At 45.4% G+C, this 21,641-nt stretch overlaps 1 protein-coding gene across 1 annotated transcript in view; it reads right to left on the bottom strand.

Annotated features, from left to right (window-relative positions):
* Positions 1–420: 420 nt before the first annotated feature.
* Positions 421–21,641, bottom strand: part of RIOK1 (RIO kinase 1) — a 623,754-nt gene continuing 602,533 nt past the window's right edge. The window contains exon 17 of the mRNA XM_044065411.1: positions 421–1,302. Within this exon, the coding sequence (XP_043921346.1) occupies positions 1,192–1,302 (111 nt within the window). The 3' untranslated portion in view covers positions 421–1,191. The remainder of the gene's footprint in view (positions 1,303–21,641) is intronic.

Genomic DNA, 21,641 nt, shown 5'->3' with positions numbered 1-21,641 from the left:
ATAAAGCTTCCTGAAATACAATGAATTATGATCAGGTCTCTGATTCTAACCTACTGTTATGTATTCTTGACATGAACGCAAAGATTTACCTCGAGAGTGAATTTCTTGGCATCCATGTACCAAACATGTAATAATGCTGTTACAATTTGAGATCCAATCATAATCGTCTATATTTTATACCATAAAAATATAAAGGTTGAACTTTCTTAATAATAACACATGCATGAGCTTCTGGTCGCAGGACAGGAGGAAATGTTCTGGATCAGGCAAAGAACAGAATGACACACACGTACTTTAATATGAATAATACTATGCAATTATAAGATAAGAGATTCATTTTACTTTTCTACAACTCAGACACATGGAAACAGGCAGAGGCTTTTTACTTAAAATAAATCAAAATCCTTGGAATAATTGAAACTCTGTGTACAAGAAGCATTTAGTTTATTAAGGTATTATTTAAAAAAATAGATACCAGGCTTTAACATTCAGTTTATTTCTGAAACAATGGAACAACACCTGTGTCTGTGGTAATTGCTGCAATCAGTAAACAGTCCAAACAGAAAGGTTGTAAGCTAGTTATTAAGAGTCCTTCAATACAGAACAGCATTTGTAGGCTGAAGTTCCACTGACTGATGCCTCAGTTATCTACCTTAAGTCATTTGACCTTTAAATGGCAAGGAAAAAAGTAGCAGCATACTACATGCACAATGCACAGGCGGTTATTTTAAACAAATGACAAAACTACGTCCTTACAACAGTATGAGATGTACTTCGAACCTGCAGCACCAAGCTCAAGATGAAGGGGGGGGGGGGGTGCAGCAAAGATATTTGATAGGTCTTGCATGGAACATAATTTAATGACGTCTTACTCTTCAAGGATTGATTTTTTTTTGTCAAGTACAATGATGGCTGACCCAGTTCTGTCTAGTTTTAAGCTAAAAGTCTGTGCACCAATGCTTTCTACACACCTAATGTTAAACCAACAAACTTTGAAGTGTTACAGAAAGTGTCCATTTCAACATCGAAGAGCCTTACTCCTTAATTACAGAACTCATCCAGTGAGTTACACTATGCCTTCAGATGTCAGGTGCAGATAAGGATGTCAACGCTTTTATGTTTTCTTCTTAATGTATGGCAAACAGACTGTTAATAATTTCTCACAATGGCAAGTCAATATGAAATAATTTCCTATTTGCCCTTCTTTGTTTTCGCTAGCTTCTCTTTCCGCTTTTTAACATGTTTGGGAACCTTTGTTTTCCTCTTCTCCCTCTGTGCCTCTTTTACTACCTTCTTTCTTTCCTACAGTTAAAAATAGAGAAAGGTTAGGCAAAAATATAAGCAATCTGTTATTTGGTTATCTGTTTCATAAATGTATCAAATTTGAGAATTCAATGAAAAAAGTATTTCTACATGAATGCATCTCACATGCACACAGACACACTCAATTTTCGTAAAACAAATAGAAAATGGAATAGCAGAGAATACAAGACAGATTGAATTTTTTGTCGTATCATTCTGTAACCTGGCTGAAAGAAAGAAGAAACTTTTGCAAACCTAGGGAGTGGCTTCAATCTACATACACAGTAATATTCTCTGAGATAATAGCCATAATTGGCATGAAGACTACAGTGCTTCACAATGGGATTCAAAAATGGTTAACTGCTGCAGCAGACCGGCTTCACAGACAAAATGATTCAGCTGTACTCATCATATCACCTGATCTGCTAGGTAACCTTCTGCAGCAGGTAATGGATTTCCTTATCTCATCTCCTCAAGCAAAATTCTAAATTGCTTCACTCCTACTCTGGGGACACATGCCTCTAGTCAGAGTTTGTGATGATTTCATGCACTAGGCTCTGAAGGTACTCTTAACCCCTGTACATTTCAGTTTAGTACCCATCCCCTATGTACTACATCCTGTAAGACAGACAAATGAAAATGTACACAACCACAGCTCTCAACCTCAAGTTACAAATCAGGATCAAAACTAAAACGGGGCAAACAGTAAAAATCTCTCACAGGCTTGCAAGGAGTCTTCAAAGCAGGGGGAAGATGCAGAATCCCCATAAGGAACTGCCTCACAAAGAGGAGCTGTTCCAAAGGTTTGAAATATCTTGAGGCCAAAGTCATACAGGTGACTACAAGAGGCCAAGTACATCTGCAAAGTAGAGTGAATACACTCGAACATCTACATTTATGGTAAGTGTACACAACTGTACTATGTTCTTCGTGTTTCACTGTTGCAGTCATCACCTGTGGGAGGATTCCCAAAGCTGAGGATAAGGGTGGTACGATTAGTAAGAGACCTAGGAATGGGTCAGCATGCCCTGCAGAACTGAAGAGGCAAACCCTGCCCTAGCCTTTGAAAACAGAGGTAGGTGGTAATGCTTGGTAAAGGTATGGAGAGAAGTCCAGGTGGCAGCTTCCAGGATGTCCCTGGTAGGAACTCCTCTGAGGAATGCTGTGGAAGTGGAGGCTGCCCTAGTGGAATGGGTTCAAACTGACTTGGGGAGGGGTTCCCATGCAATCTGTAGCAGAAATGGATACAGTGTGATATCCATTTGGAAATGGTTTGTTTGGAAATGGGCTTCCCCTCTGCCCCTAGGGCAAAGCTGACAAGTAGTTGGTCTGTTTTCCTGAAGGGTTTAGTATGGTCCAGATAATATCTGAGCTTTCTGTGCACATCTAGTGAAAGCAGAATCCCCCCCCCCCCCCTGTTTTGAGAGTTAGGAAAGAAGGTGGGAGATGTATGGCCTGGTTGAGAGTTACACATGATACAACCTTGGGCATAAATGAGGAATTAGTCCTCAGGGAGACCCTGTCTGCAGGGAAGATGATGAAGAGCTCAATGGCTATCAGTGCCTGAAGTTCTGAAACCCTTATGGCTGAGGTGATTGCTAGGAGAAAAGCAGTCTTCCAGGAGAGGTATCCTAGTTCTGCTGAAACAGCAGTTTCGAAGGGTGGTAAATTTAGTTTTTCCAAAACATAATTCAGGTCCCAGGCTGGAGTGGGTGGCCTTCTGGGAGGTCTGATATTAGAAGCCCCTCTGAGGAACTGTTTAATCAAAGGATGAGAGAACAGGGGCTGTTCTGTATCAAAATGAGCTGAAATGGCTGAGGCATGGATTTTAATAGAAGAGGAGAGCCCACTATTAAGTAGCTCTGCTAGGTAGTTCAGGATAAGTGGGATGGAAGATAGGCAAAAGGGCAAATATCTATCCCAGCAGAGTGCTGCCCCCCTGACATCTCAGATGCTCAGGTAAGAGCCGCCCTCACCAAAGCAAAAAACACAGCATCAATGGGACCAGACGGTGTCCCGGGCTGCATCCTACATGAACTCCAAGAAGAGCTAAACCCAAACATAAAACTACTGTTCAATCTCAGCCTTACTACAGGATATGTACCCAAAGAGTGGTGTACAGCAACAGTGGTCCCTCTCCACAAAGATGGTGCCTCAACGGATCCTGGAAACTATCGCCCCATAAGCCTGACTAGCTTGGTCTGCAAAGCTATGGAAAGGATCATCATGGACCTCATAAATAAAGATATTGGGGACCTACAGACACTGGATCCTACCCAGTTTGGCTTTGTTAAGGGCAGATCCTGCCTCTAAAACCTGGTTTTCTCTGAAACAGTCACCAAGGCCAATGACGAGGGGAAGGCGGTCCACACAGCCTACCTGGACCTCGCATTCAATACCCCAATCGGGCATTATAGATAAGCTCACTAGCTTAAATATGAACCCCTATGTCACTAGATGGGTTGCAAACTGGCTCAAGGACAGAACCCACATGGTTAGAATTGCTGCAGCCATGTCAGACTCAAAACCAGTTACAAGTGGCTTCCCACAAGGCTCAGTCCTGGGACCTCTCTTGTTCGGTATATATTTCTCGGAGGTACAGGCCAACACGGAAGGACTGTGGCTGACCAAGTTCGCAGATGACTGCAAACTAGGTGCCATAATCGACTCTCCAGCAGACACAAGCATCCTAAAAAAGGGCCTCATAGAAACAGCAACTGGTGCCAGAGCCATGGCCTCAAGCTAAACACCAAAAAGTGTATAGTCATCCCCTTTGGCAAAAACAAAGTGCCCACAAATTACCACATAGGTGGTAATCCATTAAGGACGGAAGAAGTAATTAGGGAACTGAGGACCCAAGTTGATAGCAATCTCTCATTTGAAAACCACGTGGCCAAAGTGGTTAGAAAAACATTTTATATAGCCCACCTAATCATGAAGGGATTCACATCTAGATCAGGGGAGGTCATCGTGCCTCTTTACTCATCCCTCATCAGGCCCATAATTGAGTACAATGCCCCTTTTGGGATGTACCTTACCAGACACCTGCAGCAACTGGAAAGACCCCAAAAGTACCTCACCAAGAGGGTCAAAGGGCTCAAACAGATGCAATATGCTGCCTGGTTAAAGAAACTCCAGCTCTACTCAGTGGCATACCGCCTGCTCAGAGGCGATCTGTGCCTGATGTATAAAGCCATGTCCAACCCGGAATTAATGGACATGCTTCACCTCTGAAAATCCAAATCCCATTGAGCTACACGCTCGAGAGACTTGAACCTCAGCACTGAAATAAATAGGGCATGCTGGCGGGACAGATTCATAACCCAGAGGCTCCCTTCACTCTGGAATAAAATCCCAGTCCAGGTTAGGCAGAGTCCCTCACTGACTCTCTTCAAAAGGAATCTTGATGAGTGAATGGGAGATAGTAGGTTTACCCCGGGTATCACTTCTGTGTCACTGTTAGACAGAGGCACAGTATACTAACCTCGAAAAAGGGCATAGCAAAATTCATTTAAAATGGGTAGCGAAAGCAAAACACACTCTGGCTAGGCTTATAAATGCCCTAGGGCAGATAGCCTAGTATGAACCTATGAAGGTATTGCCCCACCTGGACTGGCTCCAGGAGCAGAATCTTTTCCATTTTCCTGTGTACGATTTTCTGGTGCTGGGCCTTCTGGCCTCTGTAATAATGTCTAGGACCCGTTTGCTTAACAGGGGCCCCTTGTTTGCCTAGCCATGCTGATAGTTTGAGAGTCTGCAAGTTTGGGTGCAGCATTCCTGCCCCCCACCTGAGTTAAGAGGTCTGAGATCAGGGGAAGCTGCCTGGGAGGCTGTAAGGTCAGGTTGCTCATTAAGGGGGTACCAATGTTGTCTAGGCCAATCTGGAACAATGAGGATGGCCTTTGGTCTCTCCTCCCTTATTCTGATCAGTACCTTGGGAATAATTATTATTTTACATTTGTTTACTGGGAAAGTCCGACTAGACACACGCCCATTTTCAGCGGAGGTCAAGGGAGAAAAGCTCCACATTACATGAGAGTAAAATCAAGTAGAACATACATACATATGACATATATACACATCAGGACAACATGCTAGTGATTAATAAACATACATATAGTTTATATACACACAACAGAACATCATGCTAGTGATTAACATTTCTTACACTAGACAATCAGAGGTACTTTTTTTTCTTTTGCAGTTATGTTTTGTAAGGTAAATGTATATGGGTTTGGAAGCTTTCAAGGGTGAAACTGTTTATACAGAACTGTACCCTGACAAATTCTCTTGGTATGGATTAGCCTGGTGAGTGGCATGAGCATAGCCAGTTACTTAGATAGTGGGTTTTCAGGAGTTTTTTGAATTGACTAAAGGAGGTGGTAGAAGTTATTTGGCTTGGTAGTGTGTTCCAGGTTTTGGCAATGGTGTTGGCAAAGAAGGACTTACCAGCTTCGTTTTTATGTTTGATGACAGTTATAAGGTTCTGGTTACTAGATCTTAAGGCTCTAGAAGGAATGTGGGGCTCAATTAGGTGATGAAGTGCTGGAGTTATCTCAGGAAGGTAGTAGAGTTTGTACGCTATAGAAAGTTGATTGAGTAGAAGTTTATGACGCAAGTCAAGCCAGTTGAGTTGCTTAAGGGATAGACAGTGGTGGGACCTATATGAGGCTTCAGTAGCAAACTTAATAAGAGGCATGGGAGGGAATGTTTACACAAAGAAGGTGTTACAGGGGAAGGTCAAAGCATCCACCTTCCACATTAGGTGGTGATACTACCTGGTACACAATTTTTTCAGCTGATGGTTGAGATGCGAAGCAAAGAGATCCACCTCGAGTCCCCCACACCGGAGTAATTTGTAAAAAGATTTTTCTGTGGAGCTGCCATTCGTGGGGGTCCAGTAAGTTTCTGCTTAAGTGGTCTGCCAGGGTGTTGTCGATCCCTGGTAGGTATTGGGCTATCAGGTGTAGTCACATGGAAGAGGCTGTCAGCCAGAAGTTCATGGTTAGCCTGCACAGATGGTAAGATTGGGTCCCTCCCTGTTTGTTGATGTACCACATTACTGTGGTGTTGTCTGTTTTGATAAGCAGAACCCCTGGCCTGAGATGGGGTTTGAAGGATGTCAGAGCCTTTTGTACTGCCATCATTTCCTTTTGGTTGATGTGTAAGGGAAGGTGCTGGGCATCCCAAAGGCCTTGGGTGCACCTGCCTTCAAGGTGAGCGCCCCAGCAATGTCTGAGGTGTCAGTGGTAATGGTCTGCCTGGTTGGGCGGAGGGTGAAGGAAAGACCCTTGTTCTGGGCACAGGCCCCTGCCCACCAGAGAAACTCAGCCCTTATACAGGGGATCAGAGGTAGAGAGGTCTCTAGAGGTTGACAGTGCTGACACCAAAGGTTCTTTAGGTACCACTGAAGTTTTCTCATGTGAAGCCTGGCTAGAGGAATTAGAAGGATGCAAGATGCCATGTACCCAGAGGCTTGAAGGAACTTCCTTGCAGTGAGGTGACTTCTGGAAGCCAGCTGGGTAAAATACAGAGGCAGGAAGCTCTGCTTTTCTGTGGATAGGAAGGCCATTTGGGATGCTGTATCCAGCAGTGCTCCCAAGAAAATGATCTTCCTGGAGTGTGTTTGCCTTGATTTCTTCTCACTGATGGTGTACCCTAAGGAGGTTAAGAGGGTTTTCACAAAGAGGAGGTCCTTGAGAAGCTTTTCTTTGCAATCTGCCTGAATGAGGCAGTCATCCAGATAAGGGTAAATTTGTATATTTTTCTGTCTGCAAAAGGCTATGGCCGGGGTTAGCATTTGGTGAATACCCTGGGAGCAGTAGATAAGCCAAAGGGTAGTGCAGAGAACTGCAAGTGTTGTGAGCCTGCTCTGAAGTGAAGGAAATGCCTGCAGGATTCCCTTATGGGGATGTGGAGGTAGGCATCTTTTAGGTCTAGGTTAACTAGCCAGGCATTTTTTGTCATCATAGGCAGCAGCTGCTGCAAAGTTAGCATTTTGAATTTGGGGACCACCAAGGTGGTGTTCAGAGTGGATAGATGCAGGATGGGTTGCGAAGTGGTCTCTTTTCTGGGAACAAGGAATAGTCTGGAATAAAAGCTTTTGCCTGTTTGATCTAAGGGACATGTTCTACTGCCCCCTGGGATATGAGAGTTTGGACTTGTTTCAATGCCTCTGCCCACTGATTTGGAGGTAAGTCTGGGTACCCTCTTGGAACTGGGAGTTCATTGAAGGAGAATTTGTATCCCTGAAAAATGATCTTTAACACCCACTGGTCCTTTGTTACAGAAAGCCAATTTTCTTTGCAGAGGGACAGCCTTCCTCCTAGTTTTTGGTGAGTGAAAAGAGGGTAGAGGAGGGAAAGAGAGTCATTGAGAGTTTTTTCTATAGAGGGATGGCTTAGAACTCCTGGACTTTGGAGTGGAAGTGGTCCACTGTTTGTTTCTCTGCTGTCCCTCGGATAGGAGTCTGGGTGGTCTGTCCCTGTGGGGCTTAGCTTGGTGCAGGTGCTAGGTGTAGGAAAGGACCAGTGTTTTGAGGGAAAATTCCTGCTGAACCTAGGAGGTTGCACCTGAAGGAAATCTTTAACTGTTTGCATAGATTTTGCTTTGTCTTCCATCTTTTTAAGCATCTCTTCTGCTTTTATTCCAAACAAGCAGTCCTTATCCAAGAGTGCATCAAGTAATTTAGATATGACATGATTAGGGAGAAGTTGTTCCTTCAAACATGAATGTCTCCTAATGACAGATACTGACACTGCTGCCCTGCGTGAGGCTTCTAGGGTGTCATATCCACAGTGTAATGAGTGTTTAGCCACTTGACAAGTAGAGTGCAGTAAATCTGCTAACTCTTTTGAACTGGCACAGTCAGAAAAGGTTGAAATATTTTGTTTTAACAGTTCCATAGTGTGTTGTTGATATTTTAATATGTGGAACTGACAGCTGAGTGCTCTGACAGCTAAGGTTGCAGAGGTGTATACTTTTTTACCCCATCTGTCCAGAGATCTGGAGTTCTTGTCAGAAGGAATAGGATTCTTCGCAGAACTAGCCTTGGCTCCTTTTGGTCCCTGTGTAGTGACCTCTGGGTCTGCAGCGGATTTCTGTACAGGTATTTGTGAGAATCCGGTACTCTGTAATACCTTTCAGGTTTTCTGGGAGCAGGTAGGAGGGTGTCAGGTGTTAAGCTGGATTCATGGAAGACATCATCAACCACCTCCAAGATTGGAGGGATGGCCAAGGGTCTGTGCTGGGGCAGGTCTAGAAACTCTCTTAGTATTTTCTTAGACTGAGGGAAGTCCTGGGATTCCCAGTGGAAATGTTCCCTGAGAGTGTGAAGGGTTTCCCCAAAGGAAAGATCTTCTGGTGAGGAGACAGAATGAATGGATTCCTCTGCATCTGAATCCTCATAGGCAGTCAGAGGTTGTTGTTCCTCTTCAAAATCTGAATAATCAGACTCCTCAGAATCCTGTTCTGTCAGTATTTCAGGAGAAAGGTCTCTTTTTCTTTTAGAATGTGTGGCTTGACTACCCCTGATAAGGGTGATAAGATCCTCCGCCATTTTACGCATTTGAGCTTGGGGTGGTGGAGCAGGAGTAAAATGGTGGCTAGAGGTAGTTTTCCTAGGAGTGGCCTTGCCTCTAGGCCTAAGAATATCCATCGGTCTGAGAGAAACAGTAGTCAGAGAAGATGTCGTTTTTCTGTTTAGATTCGGCAGTGAGAAAAATCTCCTCAGAAGCTGGTGCCTGCGTCGTGGCTCCGGACTAAACCAAGGCAGAGACAAAGGCTCAGAAGACAAAGAAGATTTCTGCGGCATACCAGACTCCGAAAGGGTCTCAGTAGAGGCCTGTGAAGGTATCGAACTGGGCATCACGAGCTGTTAAGGCACCTCACTCAATTTAGGAGAACTGACGACCTGCTAGAGACCTGGCAGAGTCGTCGGAAGGCTTAGCCTTGTGTGGTCTGTCTCTATCTTTATCCTTACGTTTTTTCAGAATGTCTATGGATCGTTGGCTGACGGACACCATTTCGGAATGTGAAGACGGAAGACGAAAATACCTGGCTACAATAAGAACTCTACGACGAATAGTTCTGACGTTAAAAAGGGCACAGAACCAGTAACCAGGAACGTCATGGTATGGGCCTAAACAAGTGACGCAGCATGAATGGAAGTCTAGGTGTAGTATTTGCTTTCCACAGGCGAGAAGATTGCTAACTTTTTCGGACATTGGTTAGTGCAAGAAAAAAGGATCCCCAATGGGGCACTTAACTTTAGACGTTTTCAGCTGTAATTCAAATTCTGGTAGCAACCAACCGGCACACTTGCGAACTGCTTCTGCTATGGGCTCCATGGCAAGAAAGAATGATGTAATGGCATTGGCTGCCTTCCTTTATAGCACTGATGACCTGATGTCAGGCAGCAAGCCACAGCAGCTTAAGCAGAAAAACATTGACTCTGGTATTTGGGCCGGCCAAGGGCTATCACAGCAGGGACAACCCACAGGTGATGACTCCAACAGTGAAACATGAAGAACATCTGGGTAGCACCACTGCTGGAAGACCTTAACTAATCAACATTTCCAAATGGCCAAATCCAAAAACAGAGCTGGAACTACAGCCTGCAACAAAATTCATATTCCCTGAGATGTAAAGAGTGGTCAAAGTAATGTCTGAGTCTATGGACCGCTGCCAGATGCATGTTGCCTCAGGAGTACAACTGTGTGTAACACTGTCAATGTCCCACAGTGCATCCTGGCTGTTATATCTGAATAGAAGGAGAGAGTCTAGCCTTAATTTTCCTTTCAGAGCTTTTCAGGTAAAGAACTTTATCTGCACCTCCATCTGGTTTATGTGAATACTCTGCACCTTGGGGGGGGGGGGTCACTTCACCTGAACAAAGGAGGAGCCCAGGACAGTTCCACAACCCAGTAGTGAAGTTCCCATTGTCAAAAACTAAGATGTGGACCTGGTGTTGGAAGGGCAGATCTAGATGGAGGTTAGCGCAAATATTAGAACAAGATAACAATAATTTAATGCAAATAGGTCAGCACAAGTATGATGGTTTTGTGACCACTGACACCTTACAGTCCTCAGCAAGACTTATCTTTAGATATGCAATCAGCACCATGAAGACTGCTACCACTATAAAGATGCAGGAAGGTCTGAGGTTGTAGTTTTTGTGGTGTCTTCATTCATGCTGCTATAATCATGACCTTGTGGGTTCTATCTACAAAATGGAATACTGACACTGAAGAGTATTAAAATTCTGTCCTGATGAAGGCTATCCTCTCAGCTGGGACCAGGACTGACTTCATACACAGGGTTATCAGAAATCAGTTTACTAGATGGAGAAACACAATGGTCTTTCAGCAAGGTCTCCTCCACCACTTCTAGCACGCTGATAAACTGCATGGAAAAATCTTGCACTAACAGTGATATCCACTAACAGCAAACCAAAGATGTAAGACGCTGATGTGCTAGAAGAAAACTGCCAAATTCAGCAATGCCAGACACACACAGACACCCTGAACCAGAAAGGATATCACCACTTGAATGTCATCATTCAGAATATGACATACATGTCTTCTTTGAAAATGCTGAACTCTCAAAGAGCAGAAAAAAAGTCAGCAAAGGAACCCTTTACTCCTCCTTGTAGGAAGAAAGCAAAGCTGTGATTTACAACAGCAGTAGATGTTAAGGCCAGGGACCACTGCTGTAGTGGTGTTTGTAACTACAGGAAATGTCCACAAACAAATGTCAGCCTCAGATTCTTCCCCAAACCTCAGAATACAGGCAAATAAATACTGCACTCTTTGGATGTCTGCAGACATTTGTGACACTGTTTGCCCAAAACCAATGAACGGTGAAAAAAAAAAGAAGTTACGTCTTACCATAACATTCCATCTGTGTTGTAGATCTTCATTCATTCATTACTGTTAGGACTTTGGTTCAGTCCTCGAACCAACACTGCCATTACCAAGCTCACACAAACCAAAAACTCTCAGCTAAGTCCTACCCACAATGCCCCTCTCATAGTCTCTTCAGATCGAGTTTGCCCGCCCTTATACTATAAGGAGGTTAACACTAATAATAGAAGGAGGCTCTGTCTGAGCAGATACCCTAAGTAATAAGGTAATCCAAAAGTCCACCAGGAGTCCAGGCAGGGGGAAGGAGGGTGGGAAGTAAAGAACGAATGAAGATCTACAATACAGATGGAACGTTATGGTAAGACGTAAAGTAGAGTTTTGTACCTACCATAAATGTAGATGTCCGATAGGTATGCATCTGCAGTCCTTACATATGGGTTGTCCTGCCTCAGGCAGCCTTTCGGTCGGCCGGATTCCAAAGTCTGGGTCCGGCGTCGGCTGATGTCGCCCCTTCCCCGACGTCAGAGCGGTAAAAGTGTCAGCCGACGCCATCTTCCTCAGTTTTTCTTGCCCCAGATGCCAGGTGCCCTCTAAGGAAGGCTAAATTTGGTAGAAATACAAAATATTGTAAACATGCACAGTAATATAAAACAAATACACCATAATAGATAACCCCAGCTAGCTATAAGAGGGATAAGTACCCAAGAAGTACCAAAGAGGGGAAGGAGGGAGGGTAAACCTGACTGCAGATGCATACCTATCGGACATCTACATTTATGGTAGGTACAAAACTGTACTATGTCCTTCAAGGATGCATCTGCAGTCGGCTCTAAGAAAATGATGGTGTAGCTAAAATGCCCTGCAGGACTGCCGTAGCAAAGCCTGCTCTGGATCTGGAATATAAGGGTAAATTGTAATGCTTGGAAAATGTATGCATGGAGCTCCATGTAGCAGCTTCTAAAATGTCCTTGGTAGCCACCCCTCTTAAGAAGGCTGTGGAGGTGGCTGTAGCTCTGGTGGAATGAGGTCTGATGTTAGCTGGCACAGCTTTTCCATGATAAGAATAGCAAAATCGAATGCAATTTCCTATCCATTTTGAAATTGTCTGTTTGGAAATTGCTTTTCCTTGAATGCCTGCAGCATATGCTACCAACAGCTGGTCAGTTTTTCTGAAAGTCTTAGTTCTGTCCAAGTAGTAGCGTAACTGTCTGTGAATGTCCAGGGTATGCAGAAGTTTCTCTCCTTGTTTTGTGGGTTTGGAAAGAAGGTAGGCAGGTGAATAGCTTGGTTCAATGAGACCCTGGATACCACCTTTGGCATGAATGAAGGATTGGTTCTCAAGGAGACTCTGTCCTGATGAAAAATAAGAAATGGTTGTACTGCCATGAGTGCCTGCAATTCAGATACTCTTCTTGCTGAGGTTATGGCCAGAAGGAAGGCAGTCTTCCAAGACAGGAACTGTAACTCTGAAGATGCTGCTGGTTCAAAGGGAGGTAAAGTCAACTTTTCCAACATGAAGTTAAGGTCCCATGTAGGCACTGTTGGTTTTCTTGGAGGATTGATGTTTTTAATTCCTCTTAGTAACTGCCTTAGGAGAGGATGAGAGAAGACAGGTGGATCAGTATTGTATTCTGCTGAAATTGCTGAAGCATGAAGTTTTATGGAAGAGTAAGAAAGGCCATTATGGAGCATGTCTGCCAAGTATTCCAGGATATGTGCCATGCTCATCACTGTGGCATCTAGGCCCAAGTGTGGAATCTTTTCCATTTTGCTGAATATGTCTTGCTTCCATGATGATATCCTTCACTCTCTTGGATAGCTTTTCCTAGTGAGGAGTCAAGGTATTCTCCAGGCTGTCAGCTGCAGGGTTTTCAAGCTGGAGTGCAGAGTTTTGTAATTGTGCTGTGTCAGAAGGAGTGTCCATAGTGGTAGAGGCCATGGTTTCGTGTGTGACAGGGTCCGTAACAGTGGGTACCAGTGCTGCCTTGGCCAGTCCGGGGCTATTAGAATCACGTTTGGCTGCTCTGTCTTGATTTTCAGTAAGACCTTGGTCATTAGTGGGAGTGGTGGAAATGCATACACTGTTAGAGTATTCCAACTGAAAGAGGCGTCCACTTTCCATGCTTGTGGGTGGTATGTCCTTGTGCAGAATTTCTTCAGCTGATGATTGTGGTGGGAGGCAAAAGATCTATGTCCGCCTCCCCATGATTGTGTTATCTGAAGGAAGATGTCTGGGTGCAGCATCCATTGGGTCCATGGTATTTCTGCTTAGGCTGTCCGCCAGTATATTGTCTTTTCCTGGCACAAACTGGGATTGCAGCTCTATATTGAGTTTTAGGAAAGTTCCCAAAGATTCATTGCTAGTCTGCAAAGAGGGTAGGAATGGGTACCTCCTTGCTTGTTTATGTACCACATAACTGTGGTATTGTCTGTCCTTATTAGCAGGTGGCCTTGATGTAGAAAGAGCTTGAAGGCCTCGATTGCATGAATCACTGCCAGCATTTCCTTTTGGTTTATGTGCATGCGCAATTCTTTCTGAGACCATAGACCTTGGATGCATCTGCCCTCCATATGTGCTCCCCCCCATCCATGGTCTGAAGCGTCCGAGGTAATGGTTTGGCTGGTTACTGGTTTGCTGAAAGGCAGGCCCCTGTTTGACTGGCTTGCTTGGGCCCACCACAGGAATTCCTTTTGAAGGCATGGAATGAGTGGTATCAAAGCTTCTAGGCTGTGATTGTGCTGAGACCATAAACTCCTTAGGTACCATTGTAGTTTTCTCATATGCAGCCTTGCTTGTGGAATCAGAAGAATGCACGATGCCATGTAACCCAGGGCCTGCAGGATTTTCCTTGCAGTCATCTGAGTTTGTTTTGTTAGATTTTTGAAGTAATCCGGTAGTGGTCTTTGTTTTTCTTCTGTGAGAAAAGCCATTTGGGTGGTTGTATCTAGTTCCGCACCCAGAAAAGTTATTCTTTGGGATGGCACAAGTCTTGACTTGTGAATGTTGACTGTGTATCCCAAGGCCTGTAGTATGCGGATGGCATAATTCAAATGTTTTTCCAAAGTTTGTTGGCTGTCCGCTTGTATAAGGCAGTCGTCCAGATACGGGTATATTTGAATCCCCTGAAGTCTGCAGTGTGCAATTACTGATGCCAGGCATTTAGTGAATACTCTGGGCGCAGTAGATAAGCCAAAGGGCAATGCTGAGAATTGATAATGCGGGGTCAAGGTGAAGTCATTGAGTCTGTCCTTGTGCAGCAGTTGTTGGACCTGCACTACCTCTCTGGTTAGGAGGCTGCCATTGACATCCTCTGTAGGAGCCTCTAGCTTGCCCTCTACCTCTGGCACGCCTGTTCTTGCCGCTTTGAAATCTCTCTTCTGGAAAGGACCAATTCTTAGAAGGCCAATTTCTGCTGAATCTTGGTGGTTGTACCTGGAGGAAATCTTTGACTGTTTGTACAGATTTTGCCTTTTCCTCAAATTTCTTTAAGACCTCTTGAGCAGTGGAGCCAAATAACTTTTGCTTTTCCAGTGGAGCATCCAGAAGCTTAGCCTTAACATGATCTGGCAGAGATTGTTCCTTCAGCCAGGCATGTCTTGACTGCACCTGTCATTGCTGACCTACATGAAGCTTCCAATGCATCATAACCACACTGCAAGAAATGGTTGCTAACCTGTTGTGAATTATGTACCAGATCCTGAAGTGACTTACGATCTAGGGGTCAGGGCGAGACAGTTTTTTCTGCAATTCATCTAACAAATACTCTTGGTACTGTATCATATGAAATTGACAATTTAAAGCCCTCACAGACAGAGTGGAAGAAGTGTACACTTTTTATCTCTAAAGCCCTGGACTCCCTTTCAGAGGGGAGTTTTTTAGTAGTGGCAGCTGCAACCCTTTAGGACCCTGGGAAATAGTTTCTGGGTCAGCAGAGTGGGCCTTGTAAAGGAAATGATGTGAGTCCGACCCCTGTAGTACCTATCGGGGTTTAACAGGGCAGGAGGAAGGGTGTCAGGGTAGTGCTAGACTCAGAATACACATCATCAATGACACTTAAAACAGAAGGAATAGCCAAAGGTCTATGCTGAGGTAAATGAAGAAAAGTCCTTAATCTCTTCCTGGAATCTGAGAATTCCTGGCCCTGCCATTGGGAATGCTCTCTCATGGAGTGAAGGGTCTCCCCACAGGACAGCTCTTTAGGAGGGGAGGCAGAGGGAATAGATTCCTCTGCATCAGAATCCGTGAAGGCCTCCTCCTGGTAGTCTGATAGAGCAGAGCCATCAGAGGCCTCATCAGAGGACTGAGGTTCAGCAGACTCAACCCTGGGCCTTTTGTCTAGTGGGGTTGAGAGTTGAGGCCCTGTCCAGATGAGGCTGAGAGCCCCTAATTAAGAAATAAGGTCCTCAGCCAAACTTAGTATCTGAGAACCTGTAGTGGATCCCTGAGAAATAGACTTGGGAGGCAGAGTTTTTGTTGCTTTGTCTGGGGAATAATTCTATAACCGACTCAGAAAAGGCCACGGGAGCTGCGGTTGAGCGTTTTTCTGACGGAAGTACCAAGGACTCGGTTTCAGCTGAGACACTTCGCGGCAAGCCTAGGGCGGTTCAGTTCGAAACCCACCACGTCCGTGTGTGGTCCTTGTCCTTCTGTTTCTTGGATAAATATTTTATAAGAGAAACTAGCCCCAAAAATTCCTCTCAAACTCGACCGACGCTAAGAGAGTGCGTCAAAGGAGGAGCACATAGGCAGTACAGGCCGGTCTGGGCCTAGGCAGGAGGCAGTAGGAATGGAAATCCTTATGAGGTATTTGTTTCCCACAAGTCAAGCAATTATTAACTTTAAGCGTTTGATCTGACATCGGCTGAGGCAAGAAAGAATCGCCAACGGGGTACTTAGCTTTTTGAAGTCTTCGGTAGCTGAAGTTACAGGAGATGGGACTTGCGAACTGCTTCTGCTTGCAAGAAAGACTGAGGAAGATGGCGTGACACTTTTATACCCCAAGCTCTGGCGGCAGGGGGAAGGCGATCAGCAGGCGCGACCCCCTGAGGCAGGACAACCCATATGTAAGGACTGCAGATGCATCCTTGAAGGACATCCTTCTTTATCTGATGTTTTAAATCTTCATTCATTCCTTACTGTTAGGACCGAGTCCTCGGCTACTTCTAGTCCTGGGTGGCCCTAAGGAAGAATATTCCTGAGCACCACAGAACTAAAGGATGCTCTTCCCCTGGAGGCCAAATCCAATCTGTAATGAGTGATAAAGGTATGTGACTTGCCCAAGTGGCTGCTGGGCAGATATCGTCCATACAGGCTCTGGAATGAAAGGCCAATGAGGCTGTTATCGATCTAGTTGAGTGAGCCTTTATTTTGGAAGGCAAGGACATTTTGTTTTGTTGGTAGGTGAAAGTAATGGCATTTCTGAGCCCAGAAGATAAGGTCATTTTAGAAACAGGCTTACCTATCTTGGGTCCTGCAAATGCTACAAACAACTGATCCGTTTTCCTAAGAGATATTGTTCTGTCCAAGTAAAAACGATATTGCCTATGAACATCAAGGATATGTAGAAGGTACTCCCCCTTATTTGAATGATGGGGAAAGAAAACGGGTAGGTCAATAGAATGGTTGATGGAAAAAACAGAAATGACCTTGGGCAGAAAGGAGGGATTAGTACGGAGAGAAGCTCTATCCTTGTGGAAAATCAAATATGATCTCTTGACACTTAAGCCTGCAACTCAGAAACTCTTCTCGCTGAGGTAAGGGCTACTAGGAAAATGGTTTTCTATGACAAAAATTTTATATTGCATGAATCAGAAGGCTCGAAAGAAGGACTTCTTAATGACTGAAGCACCAACATCAAGTCCCATGGTGCTGTAGGAGGCTTGACAGGAGGTTTAATATGTAATACCCCTTTCATGAAGGTTTTGCACAGTCAGTGTGACATAACTGATGAATTGTTGATTCCATTGTGAAAATTTGCAGTAGCTGCTAAATGTACTGTAATCGTCGATGCTGAAGCTCCAGCATGTAACAGGGTAGTGAAATATTCTAGGATCTTCTGAATAGGCATAGAGAAGGGATCCATGTTTTGTTCTTTGGCCCATAGAGAGAACCTAGTCCACTTAGTGAAATAAATTTTTCTGGTGGATGGTTTGTGTGAAGCCAGGAGGATCTCGTGAACGGGATGAAATATCAGGTAGCCTGGCAATCATCGGAAGTGGACAAACCAAGCTGTGAGCTTGAGGCTGTGGAAATTGGGGTGAATCAATCCCTGACAGTGAGTCAGCAGTCCTTCAGATTGATCCAGGATCCACGGGCTGTGGATCATGTGAGGCCATAGGAAAGGAAACCAGACTTGACGGGGCCAATGAGGTTCACTTTCCTTCTCAACCTTTGAGCTTTCCATAGAAATTTTGGGATGAGAGGAAATGGGGGAAAGGCGTATAGTAGACTCGGGGCCAATCGTGTATCAGAGCATCCCTCTGCGACTCCCCCTGAGGGGGGATCAGGGCAAAGTAGCGTCTGCATTTGTAGTTTAGGGGTGAAACAAACAGGTTGCATCACAGCCTGTCCTAGCAACGGAAGATTTCAGCTGCTATAATCGGGTCGAGGGACCACTCGTGAGGCATCAATATGTTCCTGCTCAGACTGTCTGCAATGAGACTGGAACTCCCGGTAATGTGCGCTGCTATGAGAAAGCAGCTGGAAGCCATCACCCAATGCCAAATTCTCATGGCTTCCCAACACAGGGGGGTACGACCTGGTTCCACCTTGTTTGTTGATGTACCAGACGACTGACATGTCCGATTGAAATGCAATGGTCCCAGAAGGAAGGGATGTGTGGAATGCTTGCAATGCTAAGAGAACTGCCCTCAATTCCATGACATTTATGTGCAAATTGGCCTCTATGGGGGACCAAGTGCCTTAGACCATCCTTCCCTAGAAATGCCCCCCCCCCCAACAGGGAAGCGTCTGTGGTCACTGTGGCCCTGAGTTGGGGGAGACAGAACGGTCAACACCAAAGGTTTGTTTCTGGCTTCATCCATCAAAGCACTTCTTTCTTGCAAAGGTTTGTAAGTTGTATCATGTGGTCGAGTGGGTGGGTTAAGACTGACCAGTGTGATGAAAGGAGCAACTGTAATAGTCTCATGTGCAACCTTGCCATGGGTACTAGGGTAATGGTTGCTGTCATAGAGCCTAATAATTGTAGTACAAGGCGTGCTGGTACAAATGTCTGTGGAAGGAGGACTTGAATCTGGTTTCTTATTTTTGAAAGCCTGTGAGGAGGAAGGGAAGCTTGACAGGACATTGTGTTGAAGATCGTTCCAATGAATTCCAGTGTTCTTGTTGGAGACATGCTTGATTTCTCCATATTGATCATGATACCTAGGCGAAGAGCAAGGCCTTGAGTGTAAGAGAGACTGAGAATAAGAAGGTTCCTGGTCGAGGAGCCAATTGACTAGATATGGAAACACCTGGAATCCTTGCAGTTGGAGATGAGCTACTATGGCTGACATACATTTGGTAAACACTCTGGGGGCTGTCGACAGACCAAAGGGCAGTACCCTGTACTGGTAGTGATTGGCTCCCAGCTGGAAGTGAAGAAATCTCAGTGAGCATTTGTCCATCTTTATGTGGTAATATGCATCCCGAAGGTCTATACAGCACATCAGCTGTCCTTCCTCAGAAAGGGGAGAATGGACTGCACTGTGACCATCCGAAATTTTTGAAGTTTGATGAATTTGTTTAGTATGCTGAGATCCAGTATCGGTCTCCAGTCCCCCATCTTTTTTGGCACTAAAAAGAACCTCGAGTAAAACCCAGATCCTATTTGGTCTGGTGGGACTGGCTGGATGACTCATTTTCTTTGCAGCTTTTTGATTTCCAAAGCTGCAGCATCGCTCTGACCGGGTGGAACGGAGTGAGACTGAATGGGATATGACAGCCTCTAGATATTACTCTCTGCACCATTGAATCCGTTGTTATGAGTTGCCAGGCTTGTTGGTGGAGATAGAATCGTCCCCTGACTGCTTCCAGAGGAAAGCAATCGGCCACTGCTCAGGAGCGCTGGAAGGGTCTGCCAGGGAATGAATCCTTGGCGCTCTGGTTGGCAGACCTTCTCTGCCCTGAAAGAGATGTTTTCCAGATGAGTTGCCCCCTCTGCCCCAGGGGGAATGCTCTTCACGAGTGTCAGAAAAAGATCCCTGGGACTTCTTGAACCACACTTTTTCTCTCCTCTGATTCTTGGAGTAGGATCTCTGGGGGGTGGAAAAAAGTATGCCCATGGCAGACAAGGTCTTTCTCACTGCGTGATAGTGCCTCTCTTACTTCTGGACCAAAGAGGGAAGATTCGTCAACAGGTGCGTTGACAAAGGAAAATTTGAAAGGGTCCATGAAGTCACACAAATGCATCCAAGTATGCCGTCTCATGACGATGCTCAATGCGGCTGCTCGAGCTGCCCCCTCAGTGGTGTGAGAAATCAAGCGCATCGAGGAGTTTGAGACTGATTCTAGGGTAGCTAGCTGAGAGGCAACAGTATCATGCACCTCCTCAGGCAGTACCCCCGCCATAGAGGTAGACATTTCTGAAATTAGGGCTTTTGGAGGAGAGTAAAGTGTGCCAGGTAATTCAGAGACCGAATGGCAAAGGTCGCTGAAGCACAGGTCCGCTTCCCCAGTCTGTCCAAAACCTGAGACTCCCTGTTTGGGGCATGAACACTGGAACTATTTTCTGCCAGTTCCGTCTTAGTGGCTGCCGCCATGACCATGGAATCTACTACTAGTTGTTTGGACCAGTTGGGTTGGTCTTTAGGTGTGGACAAAATTTTATCAGGCCTCCGAGGGACAGGTTCTATATTGTCCAGGGCCTTCCAGGCACGCTGCACGATAAGCTTAATGAGCTCATCTGCAGGTGGGGGTCACCCAGGAAGTAGATGGTTGGGCATGGAATGCCTGCAAAAACAGATATTCCTCCGAAGAAGGGTTGGAGGATTTCCAATCTCCCCTCTGTTTGAGGATCTCGAGAATGTGTCCAAATGAGACATCTTCTGGGGCAGACCGTGGGGACCCTTCTCCCTCATCGTAATGGGTGTGTTCAATGATGGATTCCTCAGGGGAATTGAGACACTTCCTCTTGCAAAGTTTCTTCTGGGGTGGATCCCCAGTGGGGTCTTCTGAGGAGGACTCCGGAGAAAGGATTACCTTCAAGGGAAGGTCTTGCAGCTCCTCTGCCCGAGATCGCAGAGTAGGGGGTTGGGACAGCTGCATGCTACAGGGGGGCTCTGGTTCCAATGCCAATGGTGCCAACTGAGAGCCTGTAGAAGCGAGGGCCCTCTCCATCACTTGGAAAGCAGGTCTGCTGGAAGAGAGATGGGAGCCTGGAACCGAGAAGGACGACCTCGGAACTGGGGTCACACCCTGCCTCGATGAGCCCACCTCCAGGCGTGGAGCTTAAAGTGGAATGGTAGCTGCCGGTGCCGGGACCATAAACGGCACCAGAGAAAAAAATCAGCACCAAACTAGGTGTCACAGTCCCGACAGCCCAATCACTGCTCCGAAGGTGTGGCAGTTCTGAAGGAGCTGTGGTATCAAGAGTTATCAGAACCCACAGGGAAGCCTTCACTGTCAGCGCTGCGACAGAGTGCACCAGGATGGACATCGGTACCGAAATCTCTGAAACCTGGGAGGAGGTCAGAGAAGGATAAAAAGGTGAATATGCTGGGAAAGCTTCTGTTCCAAGAGGGAGGGAAGACCTAGCTGGGGTCGGTAAGCCTCTAGCTGCCAAAAGCTTATCCACAACCCTCACTACATCTTGTTCTGAGAGAGTCCTAGTGGATCTAATGAATGCTGCCAATGCTGGCCCAAAAAAGGGTCATAAGATGGGGAATACCATGTTCTGGCAAGGTGCTCAATATTTGGGACTGCAGATGTCATCATAGGTGCTGCCGAGTAAGACATCGGTACCATGGCCAGGAATGGCACCGATGCTGGTACAGGAGTAGTAGCCTGTGTTATGATCAAAGTTGGCACCAAGGGAGAAGGCAGAGACACCGGTGGTGAAACTTCTGCGCTGACGACACAGAAGAAGTCTGGTGTCAACTCGGTTCCAAAGAAGACGGAGATGTCTGCACCGAGTGACTCAATTTTTTTCTATGTTTTTTCTTATGTTTTTTAACATCCTTTGGATTAGGAGGTGGTGAGACCACCGTCCCACAAAGAGCCTCAGAGAAGGGTGTTTTCAACATACCCTTCAAGATGAGTTTGTTCTTGCATTCAGCTAACGTACAGTTGCTGAAGCCATATCAAATATCACAAGACACATTAATATGGTCAATGCCCAAACAATAAACACATCGGGCGTGACCATCTGAGTTGGGCATCTTACGCCTGCACTTAGCACACTGCTTAAAATCTAGTTTCGTTTTATCAGACATCATGAAAAACACACAAAAACACTATATTACCAAAATCACAACTAC

The sequence above is a fragment of the Protopterus annectens genome, chromosome 3.part0 (assembly GCF_019279795.1).
Source record: "Protopterus annectens isolate FY-2018-M chromosome 3.part0, PAN1.0, whole genome shotgun sequence".
Classification (NCBI taxonomy): Eukaryota; Metazoa; Chordata; order Ceratodontiformes; family Protopteridae; genus Protopterus; species Protopterus annectens.
Note: the sequence above shows the minus strand (reverse complement) of the source record. Positions and strands in the feature narration are given on the sequence as shown.